Source organism: Strongylocentrotus purpuratus, unplaced genomic scaffold (assembly GCF_000002235.5).
Source record: "Strongylocentrotus purpuratus isolate Spur 01 unplaced genomic scaffold, Spur_5.0 spur5_scaffold_16, whole genome shotgun sequence".
Classification (NCBI taxonomy): Eukaryota; Metazoa; Echinodermata; class Echinoidea; order Camarodonta; family Strongylocentrotidae; genus Strongylocentrotus; species Strongylocentrotus purpuratus.
Window position 1 is genome coordinate 27576433 of NW_022145601.1, and position 21616 is coordinate 27598048.

The 21616-nt window shown below is 39.8% G+C and overlaps 1 protein-coding gene across 1 annotated transcript; it reads left to right on the forward strand.

The window, feature by feature from the left end:
* Nucleotides 1–1507: 1507 nt before the first annotated feature.
* On the forward strand, nucleotides 1508–21450 carry LOC580109. The gene is made up of 12 exons (XM_011667078.2): nucleotides 1508–1597; nucleotides 5514–5661; nucleotides 6989–7213; nucleotides 7847–7987; nucleotides 8486–8845; nucleotides 9453–9695; nucleotides 14055–14405; nucleotides 14700–14805; nucleotides 18851–18988; nucleotides 20207–20305; nucleotides 20661–20752; nucleotides 21198–21450. Exons 2-12 carry the CDS (start codon nucleotides 5584–5586, stop codon nucleotides 21363–21365), a joined length of 2001 nt encoding a protein of 666 aa, XP_011665380.2. The 5' UTR covers nucleotides 1508–1597; nucleotides 5514–5583; the 3' UTR covers nucleotides 21366–21450.
* The last annotated feature ends 166 nt before the right edge of the window (nucleotides 21451–21616 follow it).

Consider the following 21616-nt stretch of genomic DNA (forward strand, 5'->3'; position numbering starts at 1 on the left):
GTGTGAAGGCTCGGACCCGTTATAAACTATCGCGGGATAACACCGCCTCGCGATAACGCCGCGACAAACTATCGCTAGGCTCGCCTAGCTACAGCAGCGGGACAGTCCCGCTGCTGTCGCGGTGTTTACTCAGTGTGAAGGCTCTCCGCTATAACACCGCGACAAACACGTGTGATTTGTTTACTTACCTATCACTGACCTCTTTTCTCCAGCAATGGGGAACATAAAGTGAAATAGAAATAAAGTAACCAGTGGATTCAAATTGATTTTATTATTATGTAGATTTATAATTATCCAAATAAAAATATTTCACACTTCAAAAAATTAAAATATTCTGACTGGAAGCAATAAAAATGCTAGTTTTTTAAAAAGTAATATGATCGAGGATACAAAAAGCAACTTGACGGCCCGAATTCACAAAGCAAGGTTTGAGCTCAGACCAAGGTTTGAGCTCAAACCTCCTTTTGTATCGCCAAACCTCCCTTTGTTATTTACAAACCAGGTTTGTAAATAACAAAAGGAGGTTTGGCGAAACAAAAGGAGGTTTGAGGTCAAACCTTGGTCTGAGCTCAAACCTTGCTTTGTGAATTCGAGCCACTATGTTTACCCTAAAACCCCGCGCTGAAGTATTTCCGGTCATATCGGGGTCACTCGCGGGTCATGAGCCATGCATACACGTGTTTGTTACGGAGGTAATAAAAATCACCCGCTGCAGCGTGAATGGGTACATGATATTTATCCCGCTGCTGCAGCGGGATAACTTTTCTACTGTGAATGCATTTGTAGCGGTGTAATGGCGGTGTCGCCGCTCCGCTACAACGCCGCTACAAATTTCAAAACCACTGTGAATGGGGTATAAGACTTGTTGAATTAAAAAAAAAGATTGTTATTGATATTTATATTTGTCCTTGTCGTGAACACTGAGTGAAAATTCCGTTTGATGCCATGAAAATTCTTATTTCGTTATGATAAAAGATAGGAATTTCATTTACCTCTGAAATATGCACCTGACATGTAACAAAGACTGCAAACAACAATAATATTCTTCGTTATAAAAAAAAACAACTTTCTTATGGAATAGGAGTGTAGAGATCCACTCCGTTTGAAATGGAAATCTACTCTCGAAAGAGTTCTTTAACTACTACTTTGGAGTGGATTCCACTATAAATTGAATTTAATTCAACTTCGAAGGAAGTGATTCCTACTATGACTGAAAAAGGTGGATATTCACTCTTGTGCGCTGATATAGTATTCTTCTTTCTCCATTTTGATTACATACCTCTTTACAGAGTATTTGTCGTATCTAACTAAAAGGAATGACGATTTAATTCTAAGATTCACCGGTAAAAAACCGCACGTGACGACAGCTGACCGATTAAGAAATTCTCACCCCAACTCAGCCAATCACAGCTAAGTGTGCTTTCCAGATGCATACCAAAGAAATATCTTGAAGGTTTTCAGGATGAAGAACAGACATGAATGGTTACAGATATCTTGTAGCAACTTGGTGATTCTAATACCGCCGCCATTTTGTTTCAACTTAAAAGCACATATGATAGCATTCGAAACCAGGGAGTTCATCTCGGACCTACATAATGTAAGTTTTGCTTTCATATACTGATAATTAATATATCTATCATGTACACGAATGTGTTTTTGTATTGTAATTATGTTCAAGTTTGTGGTTATATTGACGGAGGCAAATTATTCAGGCGCATTTCCCCGGCTATGACAGTGATAACAGTATGCTTGTGGCCGGGTCCATCTGTAGTGACGCAATATTAGCAGATATCAACAGACCTTCTTTTTATTAGCGCTGAATTAACCATTTTCGGGCACTTTTTATGTGTTCGTATTATGCATTCAGTAAGTAATGATCTCTAAAGTGCGTCCCAGAAAAAACGAAACCGAGAATTATCGATGTTTTATCATAACTTAATCAGAATTTAAATTAATAAATGACACATATTTGTAAAGCTTAGAATGATCCTCCTCTTTCATTAAAATGCAACTCATTTGATGCATATTTCACGCATGAGTGATTAAAAACAATTTGAAGAGAGGAATCTAAAAAGTCATTTGGCGGGCGGTATCTGAATTTCAAAGAGGAAATCACATTTCTAGAAAATTCATTCTCTGCCCTTTCATATGACACCTCAATCAGGAAAATGAGCCAGGAATAACAAAGTTCTGTTTGTTTAAAGTAATGGTTTCATTTTCATAATTTGATTAAACGATTTCGATTTCACTTGCTGCCTGCCGTAGCAACAAAAAGAGTTGACAGAAGACTTAACTCCATTTCGTCTTCTTTGTGCATGGCTGATCTCAACGAAACAGAGTTTTTTGTCAACTCCGTTTGTTGCTACGGCAGGCAGCAAGTGAAAACGAATTCGTTTAATCAAATTATGGAAATGCAAGCATTACTTTAAACAAACAGAACTTTGTTATTCCTGGGTCATTTTTCCTGATGAGGTGTCATTATGAAAGGGCAGAAAATAAACTTTCTAGAAATGTGATTTTCTCTTTGAAATTCAGATACCGCCCTAAAAATTACCTTTTGGTACCCTCTCTTCAAATTGGTTTTAATCACCCATGCGTGAAATATGCATGATATGAGTTCCATCGACTCAAAGAAGAGGATCTTATTAGCTTTACAAATATGTGTCATTAATTAATTATAATTGTGATTAAGTTATGATAAAACATCGATAATTCTCGGCTTCGTTTTTTCTGGGACGCACTGTATAATCGCAAATGAGTTTTGATGCCCAAATATTTTCTCAAATTTTTTTTTTGCAAAGTCGATCTTTTAATCAAAATAGTTTCTTCCCTAAAATCGTATACCTAATTGGAACGATATCTTGTTATCCGATATTTAATACACGTTTGGAAAGTCTAGAGTGAAAGAAAAAAAAATCTTAATTTTGAATGTTGCATTTGAAAGTTTGTAAGCAATACTATTTGACAAGATGTGAGATCTCTCTTTCTCTCTCCCTCTCCAAAGCATATTTCATAAGGGATTTGTCAAGTTTAAGAGACGTCTTAGTCGAGTGGTTTAATCCCTTAAATGGTAATGCAAAGGTCGCGGGTTCGATCTCTGGCACGGCACTTATGTCAATAGGCAAGGCATTACATCTACATTGCTCCTCTCCACCCAGGTTTATATTGGTACCCGGTTAGATGTGAACGTCAGTGTGATTGGATCAGCTTGTCCGCACCCGTCAAAGGGGCGACTGGCTGGAATGCTCCCAAGGGAGTGGAGAGTGTGCGCTGCAGGATCATAACTGAATATAATGACCGGGGAAATTATACTGTATAAGCGCTTTGATCAGTTACGCTGTAACTGGTAAATCGCTTTATAGGAAACCATTATCAATATTGTTTTTAAAGCAGCGCTTCATTTTCTCATTTTTTAAAGCATATCTGCACTAGTTTGGCCAGCAGGGAGTTGACCTCCCTGCAAGTCACCGACAGGTGGTTCTCTCATCGAACCAGCTCTCAATTAACGTAAGAAAAAGAGGACCATGACTTACAACGGCTACCGCTTAGGCATTGTTTGCTATATAGAGGGCGCAAGTATAGCTACAAGTGCAGTCCCGCTTTAATACTTGGCAGTATTGTTCGGTGCATATTTTGGGTAATTAAATACCTGTTCAAAAACATTTAGTCAATTTTGACTTCTAATCTAATTGTAATATAGCGAAAGACTGTGATTCTCCCTTCATTATTTTGCGTTCATTATTGAACCTACGTAGTGTTAAGAAAGCAGTGCCTATTCGGGTATATCCATTTGAGTTTCATTGGTATCTCAAATTATTGTAAATCTTGTCGAGGCAAGTTATTCAAAACATTCAAAAACACATTCAGTAGAAGTTGCTCAACTAGAATACGTGTATCACATTTTGACAAAACAGTCATTATGTTTTATAACGTTTATGAATGTTGTAATAATCATCCAAAGATTTCAAATTTGGCCAGTGTTCATACCTAAAGCACATTTTACCGTATGCCTTCCACTTGGATCGACTAAGAACACACCCCAGTATAGTACGATATTACTCTGTAAAGAGGTCTGTACTCAAAAGGAAGAAGAAGAAGAAGAAAATAAATATTACATAATTATTAAAAACTGTATACAGAAGAATATTTCAGCATCATAGAAAAATTGTTTATCATGTTTATTGAAAGTAGAGTTCTCTTTTTTTCGTTGCTATAACAACCGTCGTCAAATATAATGTTGTAAGGGTTCAGCGCAGGCTTGCTTTTCAGATGACGTAGAATTAGAAAGAGTGGATGAAGTAGAAAACTGTTTAATCAAACGAGATTAAAAGAAGCCATGTAGTGTAGATGTATTCCTAAATTTCCACAGGCAGATATGTGTAAATATTATGTGGAACGTGTTGGTGCTTTGCGCTGGCTGTGACAAGGGGTTAATTTTAGGCGATGACCGGTACACATTTTGATTAATGCTAATAGGGACTTTTAGATTTACACTACATGAACATGGACTGCTATGTGTGACATCATTTTAAGGCACTTTTAAGGCAATGTGACGTCCTTTTAAGGCACTTTAGGGCACTTTAAGTGCCTTAAAAGGACGTCACGTTGCCTTAAAAAGATGTCACACGTAGTAGTCCACGTTCTCGTCGTTCAAATCTAAAAGTCCCTAATAAGCTTCTTTTAACGTCATGAGCATAATGAAAGTAATATAGATACAAGGGGCCTGGAATGCAAATAATGCGTGAAGCACAGAAAAAAAATAGGTATATATCAAAGTGAAAATTATTCAAATAATTAGAAGCGATGAAAATAACAAAAATATCATTTCTTTATAATTCTGTAAAATAAAAAAAGTCAACATTTCTATGCTACAATTACTTTGGATGTAAATAAATCATCAACTTAAGGATATACATGTTCCTCATAAATGTCTTAAAATGTAATACAAAATTTTGGTATGGGGTCATGAATTTGACTTAAATGAACATATTGGAATCATATGCGACCCTACAATATTCAATGATCTTTGTCGTGGTTAAAATCGTATCTAAAGTGATGAAATTGTGACTAATAAACTCTTAATGTTGTATAGCTCCCTCTCAAGATTGATATTACTTTAGTTTCAAAACAATGTTTGACTAAAATCGACCGATTTTCTTTTCCCGTTTGGAAATTATACATCAGAACTGCATTTTCCGAGATTTTCACGGTCATAGCTAACATTGTATGACCGTAGGCGCTACTTGAAATTTGTCGGGAGCACCGATAAATCTGATATTTTAAATTCTCGAAATCCCTAGCGTTAAGAGCCCATTTTTTCAAAGTTGCTTATTCTAACACTAGGTTTAACAATGGTAATGCAAATTTTAAATTTCATATTCCAATCCTGTTGAAATATTTATCAAAGCTTTGTATTACCTTTAAGTAGAAACGTATAATCATGCAGTCTCCACCCCATAATTTCTTATCGTTATCCTCCCCCCCCCCTTTGTTTTAAATAAATTTTGTTGCAGCTCTCGTTGAGACGGTGAAGGTGCTCTTGTCTGGTTTCTGCTGAAGCTAATTGGTTAGTGCTTTTGGAGAATGGAGGATTCAGAAGCCAGGAGGCTGGCAGGAGAGAGGGTGGCGAGCATCGCTTCCAGTCTCGGATCCATGAGTCAGGTTCGTCCAACAGTCTTACGACACTTTTAGAATTCGAAATATATGGCTGAATTTCATTCAGTCGTATTATGTATGACCGACATAATATACTATTTTAATGGTTAAATAAACTGTAAACATGCAGTAATTTTTCAACATTTTTCTCTTTTTTTTCTCGATAGAAAGTTGAACAGTTACAGCCCTTGGGCTGCATGTTTTTATGACAGTAAACAAATTCAATCAACCGATAATGGTATCGGTGACAGAGGCGTATTAATGAGCAAAAGCTTTTGGGGTGTCAGAACGAAATCCGCATCACCACCAAGTAGCATAATACAGGGGCGGCGGAGCGTCTTCCAAAATAGAGGGGGGGGGGGGGGGCAACAACAAAAAGGACACTTTCTGGGGGAAAAGGGGCACCTACAGAGGGAAACATTAAAAAAAAAAACATACACCATTTTTAGACATCGGTATGTACCCCTACACCGTCATGATTGTGATAACAATACCAGGGATGATATCAATATTTGTTTGTTTCTTTCTTGACGTGTTACAAGATACTGTTTAATTAAGCAACATACTCTGCAAGTAGGTGTGAGGGTCTGAATATTAATTTTCGAGCGAGCGAAGCGAGCGAGCAACAAATTTAAGATCTGTGAGGTCCCAGTGCAAAAATTACTTATTATAAAACTCGGAAGACAAAAACCAAACCCTGATGAGTATAAAGCACAATCTAATGAAAACAGACTGAAATTTTCTTTTATAAATAACATAATTAAAACATCTATAAAATAATGCGAGCGATCGAGCTATAGGGAAAATTAAAGAAATAAGGGCTCTAAGTTGCCTTGAATTAGGGGTGCATGATATGGAGATAGGAAAAGTAAGCACTTATCAAAAAAGGAAAAGGACAGTTATTAGAAAAGAAAAGGGGCACTTGTCCTATGTAAAAGGGGCTTTTTTGGGGGTACCTGAAAAGTGGGGGCACAGTGCCCCCCCCCCCCACCGCCTCTGGCATAATGGGCAAAAGTGAGAGAAAAAACCCGGAAAATCATGTAATTTCAGCAACATTTGTAAATCACTGGTATCGAATTAGAAATAAACCACGTTTGAATTATATTTGGGGTTCATTACCCTGTTTCAGTTGCCAAATCACATAATACGGACTGTTTATATGTTCGTCTTATATTGAAAATGGAAAAAACAAATACGTCAAGTCAAATTTATTTGTGCATTATTCACATGTCAATAATATAAAACGTTTCTATCTCGATATATTCGATATAATCGGCACCTCCATCGTTTTTCATTAACTTTTGAAATAAACTTCGATTTTCGACTAACGCAGGTTGAGACATCGGTACGGGAGGTGATTCAAGACTCGAACAAGATGCTTTGCTCGGCCACACCCTTGACACCAAACGGTAAGAGACGTCAGATGATAAAGATGTTAACCCTGACGCTGATGCCTATCATTGTCCTGACAGCCCTCGCCATCTCCGATCTCATCGCTACCCTCAATAAGAGTGTAGATGCCAGCGAGATCCGGAGGAACGTTCGCTTCAGTCGACAGGTAAGTGGAGATGTTATGTATTTTTATAAAGACCATCGTGTATCCAGCATAGTATGAAGCTGGCGTGCGTTACCCCCACCCATCCCGGTGGCACAGAAATATATCATTCTTGTTTATACTGTAGATACAAATTTGTAGTGGGTCTCCGGCTACGGTTATATACCATTACCATACCCATCGCTGTCTGCTTACGATTGTGCCTCCTGTCAATCTTTTGCTTATCCAGAAGAAATAATTTCTTCTGGATATAAAGCCATTTACTGTGTATACAGGACAATTGTCTGAATCCCCGGGTTTGTGATTACGCTAGCAGGAAAACCCATTACATTTTCTTCCTTTTAGTTCATTATAGTTATCACACTAAGGTATTATAAGAATTACACAATGCACCAAGACATTGTTTTTCACACTTAATTCCTCCATCGTGCCCTTGCTTTAGAATGTTAATGCAATGACAGCTCCGGGCGTCCAGCAGCCAATGAAATAATTATATCAAGACCTTATATGGGCTAAACCAATATCGAGGGTTTCATTGTGGATAAGATGCCTTGTCTAAGAACACACGAACCGTAAAAAGGTTCGAACCATCATGCCACTTTCTAAGTCACGTCAAATTGTGTTGTCCAATTACAGGTTGGTACCCTGGTTCACAGTCTACAGATGGAGAGGGACATGACTGCGCTCTACATCAGCTCTTTGATGCAACAGAAGACCGCAGCCACCGGACCAGAAAGGAAGATCTTCCTGATCAATACCTACCCGCTTACCGACGAAGTAAGATATCTAACAGTCAACATGCGAGTGGGTATGTGTGGGGTGTGTATGTGTGTGTGTGTGTGAGTGGACGTGGGTAGAATGAATCCTTCTGATCAAAAGGGTGTCCCTAAAATGTCTTGGGTCGGGAGAGGATGACATTTTATCAGGGTAACATTTAAAACATGGTCTGGTATCCCATTAATCATTAATTTTTTTGCTGGCAAGATAATTATTAAAAAAAAGTACCACATCCGGACAACAACCGCTCGAATGATTCCCCTGGGACAAGTATCTGGACAACTACATCGAAAACAATTACTGGAGGACAAATATTTACAAACGTCTAGGATGAAGATATTGGTAATAATAACAACATAATGAGTTGGTGTGCCGACGACAACTGAAGTGGACACGGTGGAGTTAATGGTTTGGGCTATGACTAAGGTGGTATGACTAGGTCAAAGGATGGGGGAATGAAAAAAGATTATTTTAGTAGTGTCGATTCTTCCCCCACAGGTCTTGGAGAGTTTGGACGATTGGCCCGTCAAGGGAACCATGGCTTACCAACAGTTCCAAAACAAAGAGGCCCTGTTGTCGTACCTCTTCCAGTACCGTCTAACCCTCGACATCCACAACACAACCATCTACGAAGTCATCCATTTCTACACCGACGCCATCCAGCTCTTTATCGACTGGCTCTACGAGAGTGTAGGCAAGTCCGGCGGTCAGGGTCTCTGGGAGACACTGGTAGCTTACCAGCTATTGATCGTGGGAATGGAACAGACTGGTATTGAGCGCACGTTGGGGGCGGTGTTCTATACGCAGGGTGGCTTCAATCGGTTGACGGATTACCGCTGGTATATGGAGAAGATGCAGGTAGGGACTGTTATCCGGGCAACTACCCCGCGAATAATGTCTGTAGACCATTTATTAGACAGTGTAGGAAGATAACCCCAGAAAATTGCTATCAGGAATTACGTCATATTCATACATGAACACACACAATGTAATGTTTGGCAGCAGATATTAAAGGCACACTGTCCTACTTGTAGCTACTTGCTCCCTCTATATAGAAAACTTTCCCAATCGGTGCCTGTTAGTCCCCCATGATCCTCTTTTTCTTATGTTAAATGAGAGCTGAGTTAATGAGATAGCCACCTGTCACAGTGACCTCGCTGGCTCGCTGGGCGGTCTAATCCCTTCTTGCTGAAGAAGTAAAGCCTACATTTTAGACAGAAATATCATCGATATGATAAAAAAGGACTTTGAAGAAGAAGTTAAACTTGAGTTATCTTAGTCTGCAGTTACTTGTTCAATTTCGAATTTCAGTTCATTCTTGTTTTCACTAAGATAAGTGCAAACAAAACAATCAGTATGGCTCTATTCAAAGCTGTTCTTCAAGTCTGCCTTAAGAATTATCTATTTAGACTGGAGTGGCACACCTTCTGTTATAACAAGAACAAAATGTATCTCTAATTTGTAGGTCGGTCAGTCGAACATCTGGGCGTCGCAGAAGTACTCTCAGCTCGTCCGCATGATCCTCGAGGACTCGATCGAGAACTCCGACCACGACTTCCACTTCCAGAATACGATCACAGAGATGCGCTCCATCATTTCGTACAACAACGCCACCAGGGAACCGTCTTGGCAGGAGGGACAGTGGTGGTTCGACAACATGACCATCTATATTGATATCCTCAGGGATATCCAGAAGAACATGGCAGAGGTATGGAAAATGTCATACCTTGGATATCATACCTTGGAAGTAGGCATAAAGTTATACAAAACGTATTTACCCCTCGGTGTCCGTTAGTAGGTTATTGTTGAATTTGGCGTTGTGCAGTTACGGAAGAACATGGACAGTTGAATAGTTCATCGGTTTTTTGTTGTTTTTTGTTGTTGAAATAAATCTTTATTCAGATAAAATCACGGATAGCATCGTAATACATAAATATTCATAGCAAAGCACTTAATCACATGTTTAAATGAGATCAAATCAAATTATACATCTCTATTTACTTGATAGCTCATCATAGTTCATCAGGGTTAAACTTGTCCTTCTTCTGTGACCAGTACTTGTCAAGATTTGATTTGAAAAAATTGAGTGATGGACTTTCTGCTACATGATGGGAGACCATTCCATTCGCTTACTACTCTCTGTGAAAATTTAGATTTTATATGTTTCTTTTTGTAGTTTGAACTGGTGACCTCTTGTTACTGTGACAGTGGTACGATGAAAGAAATTAGTTGACTGGAGGTCGTCGATTCCATGCATTATCTTATAGACCTGTAGCATGTCGCTTCTATGACTTCTGCATGATAATGAAGGCAAATTTAGTTGCTCTAGCCGTATCTTGTACTGAAGACTTCTGAGAGGTTGAAGGAGTTTAGTTGCACGACGTTGAACTTTTTCCACTTTGAGAATATGTTTCTTCTTATAAGGGTGCCATACGAGAGAGCAGTTGCTCTATCCCTTATTGTTGAACGCCAAACAGTCTTTCCGTCGTCGATGTTAGCAATTGAAGAGTACAGCTTGGTATCATCTGCAAACAGCTTAACTTTACATTCATTAGACTGAATAAGGTCAGGCAGGTCGTTCACGTAGATTAGGAAGAGGGTGATGGGCCCTAACACACTCCCCTGCGGTACGCCACTCATAACGTTGGATTCCGTAGATGTCATTTTGGGAGTGGGTAGTCAGTTTCCATGTGCAGGAGGCCGTAATTCACTGACACCAGACTTGGTGGAAATACAGTGAAATAAAGTGGAGGTTCCATGAAATTCGCGTAGATCTAACTGCAATCTGCACAAACTAATTGCTGAATGGGAAACTTCCCAGGATGAAGTTCACGTATGTAGCTATATGTCTATATGTCTACACACAAAGTGACTGTTGAACGGGATCGGGAACCACTTCACATAGAACTGACAAGAAGCTAAGGCCCTATAACCTATAGGATATGCGAAGGCGAAGTCAGATCTTGGTTGAAATCGTTATGACGAAAAGTTGCGTTGAACAGGCGCGGATCCAGGATTTCTTAGGGGAGGGGGCCCAACTTTTTTTTTTTTTTTGCTCCCGAAAATTTGAAAATCGCGCCGGCCGAAAAGTCGCTCAGTGGGGGGGGGGGGGGGGGGGGGGGGGGGGGGGGGGGGGGGGGGGGGGGGGGGTACAGAGCAATTTTTTTTTTTTTTTTTTGCTCCCGAAAATTTGAAAAACGCGCCGGCCAAAAATTCGCTCAGTGGGGGGGGGGGGGGGGGGGGGGGTAGTGAGCATATATTTTTTTTGTGATCCTCAAAAAAATTTCAATTTGCACCCCCCCCCCCCTTGAGCGCCAGGGGGGGGGGGGGCCCAACCCCCAAAAAAGGTAAAAATTACGTGATTTTACATGATTTTTTTCTCAAGGGGGGGGGGGGGGGGGCCCGGGCCCCCCCCCCCCCCTGGATCCGCCACTGGCGTTGAAAACATGAAGATCAAATGTCCAACTGAATAAATCTCGTATCAGGCCCAAGCAAGAGTTGCTATGCACCTCACTGAAGTAGTAAACTGAAATTTGGGCACTGATAAGTTGAAAAAGTCATAAAAAGTAGTCAATTATGACCAAGAGCACAAAACATTAGGGCTCTCAACTATAGCTATAGGCGAGAGATGGACGGTGTCAAAAACATGCACAAAAACGCATTGAATCTAAAAACGTGGTTATTGTTTACATTCTATACGCACTATCAATACTAATTAGAAAATAAACAAGAACATTAATCAAATACTCAATAATACCTTAACATAGTATATTCTAATAAATGATGATTCAGAGTATAATTTTGGTGATAATACTCTGTATCAAAAATGTGTACTTGTAAACAGAAATATTATACTTAAACAAATATTAACACCTCTTAATCGAAACATGAATATTCATTAAAAATGACGTCAGTTAACGGCAGTGCTACACACTATTAAGCTCCTTGTACCAAGCTTCAGATACATCGAGTAGTTGTGTGACGCAAGATCTGCCTTTCCTAAAACCATATTGATTGTCTGTGTACAGTTCATGCCTATCCATATGGTCAACTATCACATCTCTGATGAAAGATTCCATCATCTTGCACAAAGTACTGGTTAAGCTCACAGGACGGTAATGACATGGTTTCCTCTTATCACCCTTTTTGTATATAGGTGTAACATAGGCTTCCTTCCAACGTGCTGGGACTTGACCTTTCGACATCGACAAATTGAACAATTCAGAGAGAGGTTTAGCAATATAATCCCCAAGTTCCATCAGAATACGGTTGTGTACATTGTCAGGTACTGGGGATTTGGTCTGGTTGCTTCTTGATTGCTACTCTGACAGCAGATTATGTAAATTCAACGTTGTCCAGGGTTGTAACATTTCTTCTCGTATCACATCTAGGAATATTGGCTAAATCTTCTCTCGTAAATACAGAGACAAAAAATTATTCAAGGTATTTTTCAGTGTCTGTTTCTGCATAGCCACCATCGGGTTTCTCCAGTGACCCGATTAAAGATTTTGTCTTTGTTTTACTTTTCACATAATTCCAAAAACATTTTGGATTCGTTTTCAGATCTGAAGTTAGTTTCTTTTCAAAAAAATTCTTTGCATCAGTAACTATTCTGGTGATCTCGTTCCTAATCTTCTTGAACTTATCTCTGTCTAGTTGGCTTCTTGTTTTCTGGAAACAATTCCAGGCTTTACGTTTGTCACAAATTACTTTTCTAACAGCAGCATTCATCCATAAGGGTCTATCCTTTGCTCTCGATTTGAATTTAGGCACAAAAGTATTTGTAACTTCATTGATCCGTTCAACAATAGCATTGTAAGTACCGTTTAGCACCTCATCTGTATGGGTCACATATATATCAAACACCTCATTTTCATAGACGAATTTCCTCATTCCTTCAAAATCTCCCTTGAAGAATGCGTAGTGTTCCAGGTTGGTGGTTTTACAAGACACGTTCGACACCACTACTTTGAATTCAAGTACTAGGTGGTCGCTCTTGCGGTAACCAATGATTCAATCATGTCTTCAGTAATAATAAGATCCAAAACATTTGATGTTTGTCCTTCTCTCATTCTAGTTGGTTCAGTTACTAGTTGTGACATGTATAAATCTCGCAGCTTATCTACAAACTCATAAGAAAAACATGTATCTGGCCCTGTTGCTGAAGGGATGTCGTGAGGGTGTTAGATTACATTGATGCCGAACAAATGGGCAACCAAAAATGTAATCATCAACACAAACTTTTTATGAATAGCAGATAAAAGACAGAAATGGAAGGCCATGACCGCCGATGTCTGTAACAGATCTGGTACTTGATGATGACCTAAAAGTTATAATAAACCAAGTCCTGGATTTAACTTCGGTCAATGGACTTTAACATGACTTAAAAGTGGCGTCTATGTTAACCTCCTGCTTACACTCTAAAAATATTGGGCAAAAAATTACCCAATTTTTACCCAAGATGAGGGCAATTATTTACCCAGTGTTGGATTTTAAAAAAATACCCAACTTTAAACCAACAACTAAAATTCCCAATCAGAAATTCACCCAATTCTCACCATAATGTGTAGCATAAACTAGTTGGGCAAATAAGTTGGATAAAATAGTATATATATTATATATAAAAGGACATTGGTGCCGCGGCGGGACACGAACCGCGGACCTTGTGACCCACAACCCTGTGACGTATCCACTCGACCACGACACCTCTCATACAATAGAGAATCCTATTGTTGCATATTTGTTGCCCGACTTACGTGTGCCCAGTAACATCTGCCCAACTAATTTTGAACATTTAATTGGGTAATTACATGTAGTAAATGGTTGGGAGAAAATAACCCCAATGTTGGACAAAAATGGCCCAACTTTAATTTGCCCAACATTACCCAATTATTTCATCGGTAAAACTACATGGCTGGTAGAAAATAACCCTATTATTGGACAACATCTGCCCAAATTCGATTTACCAAGTAACATCCGCCCAACCTTTTTTACATTTCATTTTATATGAATGAAGTCAAGTTGAGCTTTTTCCTAAAAATATTACGTTTCATCAACTACCTACCAGGTGATTCTCAACGAACTGAATTCCGCTGTGACCACCGACAACGCCGATCTCGCCGTCAGCATCAGCATCATGGTGTTAGTCGTTTTTCTTTGTGTCATCATAATCAAGGCCGTTGAATCACTCACTTCTAACATGCAGAACTACGTTCTTACGCTGGCTGACCAAACCAAGGCGCTTCATAAAGAGCGAAAGCGGACGGATACGCTGCTCTATCAGATGTTGCCTATTTCGGTTGCCGAGAACCTGAAACGCAACCAGGTCGTTCACGCCGAAAACTTTACAGCAGCCACGATTCTGTTTTCGGATATTGTCGGATTCACTCGGATCTGCTCCGAAAGTTCCCCACTGCAGGTACTTTTTTCGATAGCATAATAAACTATGAATCCCTAAGCATGTTCATCGTGTATTTAGATGAAAGATTTAAAAGCATTCATTCAGTTTTATTTGTTTATAGCTAGTGGAAATAAGCTCTCATTTTCGAGAGTGACCAAAACCTTTCACCACTAATGATAAACATTGCATGGTAGGCTCGCAGACGAGAACATATTGTTTTCTTGATTCATTTAGAACTTTCCCTTCGTGTTTATGGAGTTTACAAAAACATGAGTAATAAAAACGTTTTAATTTTTCTTCATTTCTTAACAGGTGGTCGACATGTTGAACAATGTGTACACAAACTTCGATAGCAGGATCGATACCTACAATGTGTACAAAGTAGAGACGATCGGAGACGCGTACATGGTTGTATCAGGTAAAAAATTGCTTAAATCTATGCGATGAGATGCTTAGTATCCACATGGACATAAGTAAAGGGGAGGGTGCCCCCCCCCCCCCCCCCCCCAAAAAAAAAAAAAAAAAAAAAATCCCATCGAATGGCAAACAAGTGCATCGTCTGTCCTATAACTTCATATCATTTTGTCTGTCATCCCTCTTGACTCCCGAAACAAATAAATAACACAATAATACAGTGGCGGATCCAGGGGGGCCGAAACGGCCGCGCCCCCCCCCCCCTATTGGCGGCGCAAAAAAAGAAGAAAAAAGGGAAAAAAAGAAGAGAAAAAAAGAATAGATTTATTTCCAATAACTTCAGTATTATTGACAATAATTTTTTGAACAAGTTTGATATTCATTTTTTGAGGACATAAAAATTTTAACAACTTCCACATTTCACCGGAATTTCCTCTATTCTTTAGAATATTTACAGTGATATATTTCTTTTTTTCCTTCCTTATAAGAGAAGTTACAAGATTTCGCAAATTTCTAAAGTCTTGCCAGTCCCTATCAGACTTCGACCTTTTAGCAATTCTTTTAAAGCGATCGCGTCTATGCATACTGTCAAGAATCAATCTATTCATCCACGGCGACCTTTTTTGACGCACTCTTTTCTTTTTTACAGGTGCGTGGCGATCTAGAATAGCACTAAATTTGGTTTCCCATGTATTGTAAGCCTTTTGCACAGCGTCATTACCTAAAACATCATCCCATGCGATATTTTGTAATTCTTGATTTAACTGGTCAAAATCAATTTTCTTCGTGTTACGAGAACGAGTATAACAATGATTATCATTAGAGGGGGGTTTAGTATTACCCCATGAAAGACCAACCATGTAATGGTCACTTAAAATAACACAAAAAATTTCACATTGCTTGATTTTAGATATATTTGAGGAAAATGCACAATCAATTAAAGTACTCGTAGACTGGGTAACACGCGTTGGTTTTTCAACGTGTTGGTGCAAATTATACTCACGAGCAATTTGTAACAATCGTTTAGTATGACAAGTGGGATTATTCTATAACAAGTCACAGTTTATGTCACTAATCAACAGATAGTCTAAGGATGTGGCTTCCAGAAATATAGCGGAAAGAACGTACATATTCGTCTAGAATGCATAATTTCAGCATTCAACATTGCAAAATCTCGCTTGGTCGCTACGCCCCGGCCCTCGCCCGATAACACAAAACTTGATATGACGCTCCCGGCCGTGATTTATCCATGGTTGGTGTAATAGATCTTTTTTTCCCTTTCATTTCTACTAACCTAATTGTGTGCTATCACAATCATGATTGTTTCATTTTCCCTTTAAAGCAGGCGCGTAGCCAGGAGCGGTAGGGGCAGTAAGAGGACATAAGACGAAAAAGGAGCAGACAAAAAGAGTCGAGAACGGTACAACGAATCGTCTTCTTTCTCTAATAATTTAATGAAATATCAAAGCTTCCGCGCTTCGCTCAGGAGGGGGGCAACTGAATTCAGACAAGGATTAAGAGACGAAAATGGTACAACGAATCGTCTTCTTCATCTAATAATTTATTGAAGCGTCACAGCTTATACGCGCTACGCGCGGGCGGGGAAAACTGAATTCAGACAAGGATTAAGAGTCGAGAATGGTACAAAGAATGGTCTTCTTTCCCTTATAATTTAATGAAACGTCAAAGCTTCCACGCTTCGCGTGGGAGGGGGGGGGGGAAGTCAATTCAGACAAGGATTAAGAGTCGAGAATGGAACAACGAATTATCTTCTTTCTCTAATAATTTAATGAAATATCAAAGCTTCTGCGCTTCGCTCGGGAGGGGGCAACTGAATTCAGACAAGGATTAAGAGACGAAAATGTTACAACGAATCGTCTTCTTCATCTAATAATTTAATGAAGCGTCATAGCTTATACGCGCTACGCGCGGGCGGGGAAAACTGAATTCAGACAAGGATTAAGAGTCGAGAATGGTACAAAGAATCGTCTTCTTTCCCCTATAATTTAATGAAACTTCAAAGCTTCCACGCTTCGCGTGGGAGGGGGGGGGGGGGGAATCAATTCTGACAAGGATTAAGAGTCGAGAATGGAACAACGAATCATCTTCTTTCTCTAATAATTTAATGAAATATCAAAGCTTCCGCGCTTCGCTCGGGAGGGGGGCAACTGAATTCAGACAAGGATTAAGAGACGAAAATGGTACAACGAATCGTCTTCTTCATCTAATAATTTAATGAAGCGTCATAGCTTATACGCGCTACGCGCGGGCGGGGAAAACTGAATTCAGACAAGGATTAAGAGTCGAGAATGGTGAAAAGAATCGTCTTCTTTCCCTTATAATTTAATGAAACGTCAAAGCTTCCACGCTTCGCGTGGGAGGGGGAGGGGAATCAATTCAGACAAGGATTAAGAGTCGAGAATGGAACAACGAATCATCTTCTTTCTCTAATAATTTAATGAAATATCAAAGCTTCCGCGCTTCGCTCGGGAGGGGGGCAACTGAATTCAGACAAGGATTAAAAGTCGAGAACGGTACAATGAATCGCATTCTTTCTCTAATAAGTTAATGAAACGTCAAAGCTTCCGCGCTTTGCGCGGGAAGAGGGGGGGGGGGAGGGAACTCAATTCAGACAAGGATACAGAGTCGAGAACGGTACAACGAATCATCTTCTTTCTCTAATAATTTATTAAATGTTAAGCTTCCGCGCAAAGCGCTTGAGGGAGAAAACTGAATTGAGAGAAGGATTAAAAGAAAATGGAACAACGAATCATCTTTCTCTAATAATTTCATTATACTATGAAAAGTTCAAAGCTTCCGCGCTTTGCGCGGGAGGGGGAAAAACTGAATTCAGACAACGAATACGAGTCGAGAATGGTACCACAAATTGTCTGCTTTCTCTAACAATTAAAGTAAGCTCAAAGCTTCCGCGCTTCGCGGGTAATGGGGGGGGAGAGAGATAGCGAGCTGCCCAAATATGAGTTTTTTTAATATCTTTTCTCGTTTATTTTGGTGATAAATAATTCTTTCACAAAATACATATTATGCTCAAATTTTTGCTCGCTCGCTTCGCTCACTAGCCGAATTGTGAAATCAGAAAATTACTTTATCGGACAAGAGGCTATAGCCCCCCCCCCCCGATGAAAATGTCAAAAATTGAACAGGTATGGTGCTTCTAATAAGACCTTGTCAGTATTGGTATGTTGAGTTGAAAATGGTCTGCGCAATTTTCAAATTTCCGGCCCACCCTATTGGAAAATCCTGGATCCGCGCCTGTAATACACTTCAATTTAATATAATATAATATTGTGGGATAACTTGACAACGACTACTGGGAGCCGGCGGTTTATTCAGTACGGATGTTTAACAAACATTTCTTCTCAGGTCCTTCAGGAACTGGACCGACCATGGTCCAGGATTAAAAAGCAGAGGTAAAACTCAACCAGAATAAAGACTCTGGAAAACCTTATGACCCATGTCGTAACAAAACATAGCACATCGCACTTTCATTGTAAATAAAAGTTGTCTCGTTGAAAGTTCATGCTAGAATATAATGAATATATTACACATGAATTGATGCCACGCCCTGGTATCCGTGGCGGAAGCTCGCGCACCTGTACGAGCTGCCTATGCAAATTACTTCCACCGGGCGACGGCCCCGAACCCAACATAAGTATGCATTCATTAACGAAACAAACAACATTTGCCTGCTATATACAATCGTACCGCAGACATATAATATTCATGACAGGGATATAAAATCCATTGTGATTATTTTTCAAAGAATAGTAGGAATTAAAGGACATGTGATCATGTTTTAACGGAACAAAATAATGAACAGTACATGAGCATTGGAAAATGAAAATACAACTGGTGTTATTAAATATATATAGTTAATAAATATGACAAAATGCCCCCTTAAAAGCCAATGAGACAAGGCAATCAAACGTCATGTTGATATACCGCTATGCTCACTTGCACTTTGACCATGTTCAGAACACAAAGTTTCAGAAGATCAAGAGTATTATCAATATTTGTTTGTCCACCAGGCGTTCCACAGCGTAATGGGAACAAACACGCCAGTGAGATCGCCTTGATGGCTCTGGACCTTCTCAACTGTATCAAAGGTTTGGTCATCCCCCATCGACCTGGTACTAAGATGACACTCAGGATTGGAATACATACTGGTGAGTAACGTTGAATTAACGCCCCCTTTTTAATCTACTCCCTTTAACAAAGTATACTGCATTGAGATGGTGACAACTGTCAGCTGTTAAGGACAATGAAGCCTTGTTTACTTAACAAAAAAATATTCATTAACATTCCCTGTAAACAAACAAAACAACACAACACAAACAAATCGTAGTTCTAAGGGAAAATGTGTATACAAATTACTAAATAACAGAAGGATACAGAGTTAATTCTAATCAAATTAAGGAATAACTCCATTATATACCCAGGATCAATAGTGTGATCCTAAACGTGTCATACGGGCTAGTACTATCGTAAACAAGTCTTCAGAGTATAATTATGGCACGGGTTCGAATCCCGACCGTGGGACTATCGTTCATTGCCAAGACATTGTAAAATTCTTTAAAAAAGGATTGGACTCCACTCACCACTGGTTTGAAGCTTTCTGAAGAATACTTGCAAAGATCATTGAAAATAAATATCAAAACTAGTGGAGAAGCGTAGGTCGTCACTATAAGAGTAAGAACATTCCAATGTCGACACTTCTACTGTCACGGTGTTACAGCGGAATTTTTCGAGAAGATGAAGTCCCCGATTAAATTTATACAGCTAGAAAATAATCAGTCTGAAAATATCGCAATCACCGAAATCCTTCCCTATCATTACGCAAGAAGCCTGGTTACTCATTCGCTAATAAATTGGGAGGTAAAAGACCCCGAGAGTTCCGGACGAAAAGGGTGCTAAAATCACTAAAAGACTGTCCCATTAATGCGTACCGCTCGAAGAGAGGACGAACATGAAAGTGAAGTTCTCCGAGAGAAATGTGGTTATAGAAGGCCGTGATTGATCAATCCAGAAAAACGAACCATGGTTACGAAATATATCAAGTCCAGGTGCGAAAGAATACAATATGCGTAATTAACACTGGAAGGATGTGCAAGGATTCTCGCATGTAAATTACCAGATGTGAAGTTAATTATGGCATAAAATGTTGTTGACATAAAAAGTACTGTGACTATTCAGTGATTAGATGAAAAAACTACAACACCAATCTACATAATTATGCCACTTCCGACTCCGGAGAAATAAATATGCATGTGTATGAGGCTACATAAAAGTGATAAAGGCTAAACAACGAACATTTGTAATTTCTCTATTTTTGACAATAATTATATGTTTTACATGAAGGTATCATATGCATTTTCTACCTGTAGGACCGGTGGTAGCTGGTATTGTTGGTTCCAAAATGCCAAGGTACTGTCTCTTTGGCGAGACTGTCAATATTGCATCTAAGATGGAGTCGAATGGATTACGTAAGTAACATCCCTCTATAGCTAAAATCTAAAACATCCCTTTGCGGTTAAATACGATGCGATTCATTTGAAAGGGCGCCATTTGATATTGGATGAGGAAGAACATGAGGGAGAGATGCAGGCGTATTATATCCAGCGTTAGTTAAGCAGGTAGGCCTACCATCCCCTCTGTGAATGCCCATATATCTGCCAAAGCACAGTTCGCACACCGGTACGTCTGGAGAGGACCTGTAAATTAAAGGACGGACTCTTCTCATTCTAAGAGAGTTTCTGTTCTTTACCGGTCTATACGCTGCAAATTTAATCTCTTAGCATAAGAAATGTCTTCTTTTTTTTGCTTCTTTTTTGTGTGCAGCAAATCGGATTCAGATCAGTGATGATTGCCATCGCATTCTTAAGATCACGGGTGGATACACTATGGTTCGCAGAGGCGAGGTGCTACTTACGGTAAGTTATGCGTTTCATCTTTTTCTTCGGGGTCATCCCAGCCCGCCCCCCCCCCCCCACTCAGTGCTTTTTAGGGTACGCATAGTGTTCCCAGCACCCCCCCCCCCCTCCATTCAGCATAAGTCCGGTGTGTAAAGTCAATACGGGTAGACCTTTTTCTTTTGCTATACGAGCCTTTTCAGCCCCCCTCCCTTTCAGCATAAGTCCGGTGTAGACCTTTTTCTTTTGTTACAAGCCGGAGATTAACACGCATGCGGTCCCTCCGTTCCCGGAGTGGGGGGGGGGGGGGGGGGGCATCCCAGTAGACCGACAAACCACGGCCGATAGTCCGCGAAAAAAAACACAGAAATATATTAGGAAATGTATAATAAAAGAAAGTCTTTAAAAAAAACAGAGCTTGTCTTGCAGGAGTCCTATTGTTTTTATCCTTTTCACCCATTTTCAGGACAAAGGTACGATGACGACCTATTGGTTGACTGGTAGGACCGCCGGGACTATTGGATCGGCTTACTCCAGCGAGCAGAACGATCAGAGCGACAGCGACTGTGATTTAACGCTGAACGTCCCCGATGATTCTCCACCATCCATGGACATAGGCATTCACGACTTCTAGTTGGTCGTCTTCCATGGAATGCGAACACAAAGACCATGTTAGGGAGCGATAGTGGCGAGGGGTAGATTATGGTCCAGAACGGTGATGGAGGAACATCAGCCTTTTCACACACAGCTAAAATTCTATAAACATGACTAGTATAAACGTGTTTCGAACGTGTTTAAACTAATCACGAGCCTTTCACACACAGAAATTTCAGTGCGATCGTTAATCGTTTCGTGATTAACTACTGCTCGTAAAATGCGCAGTAG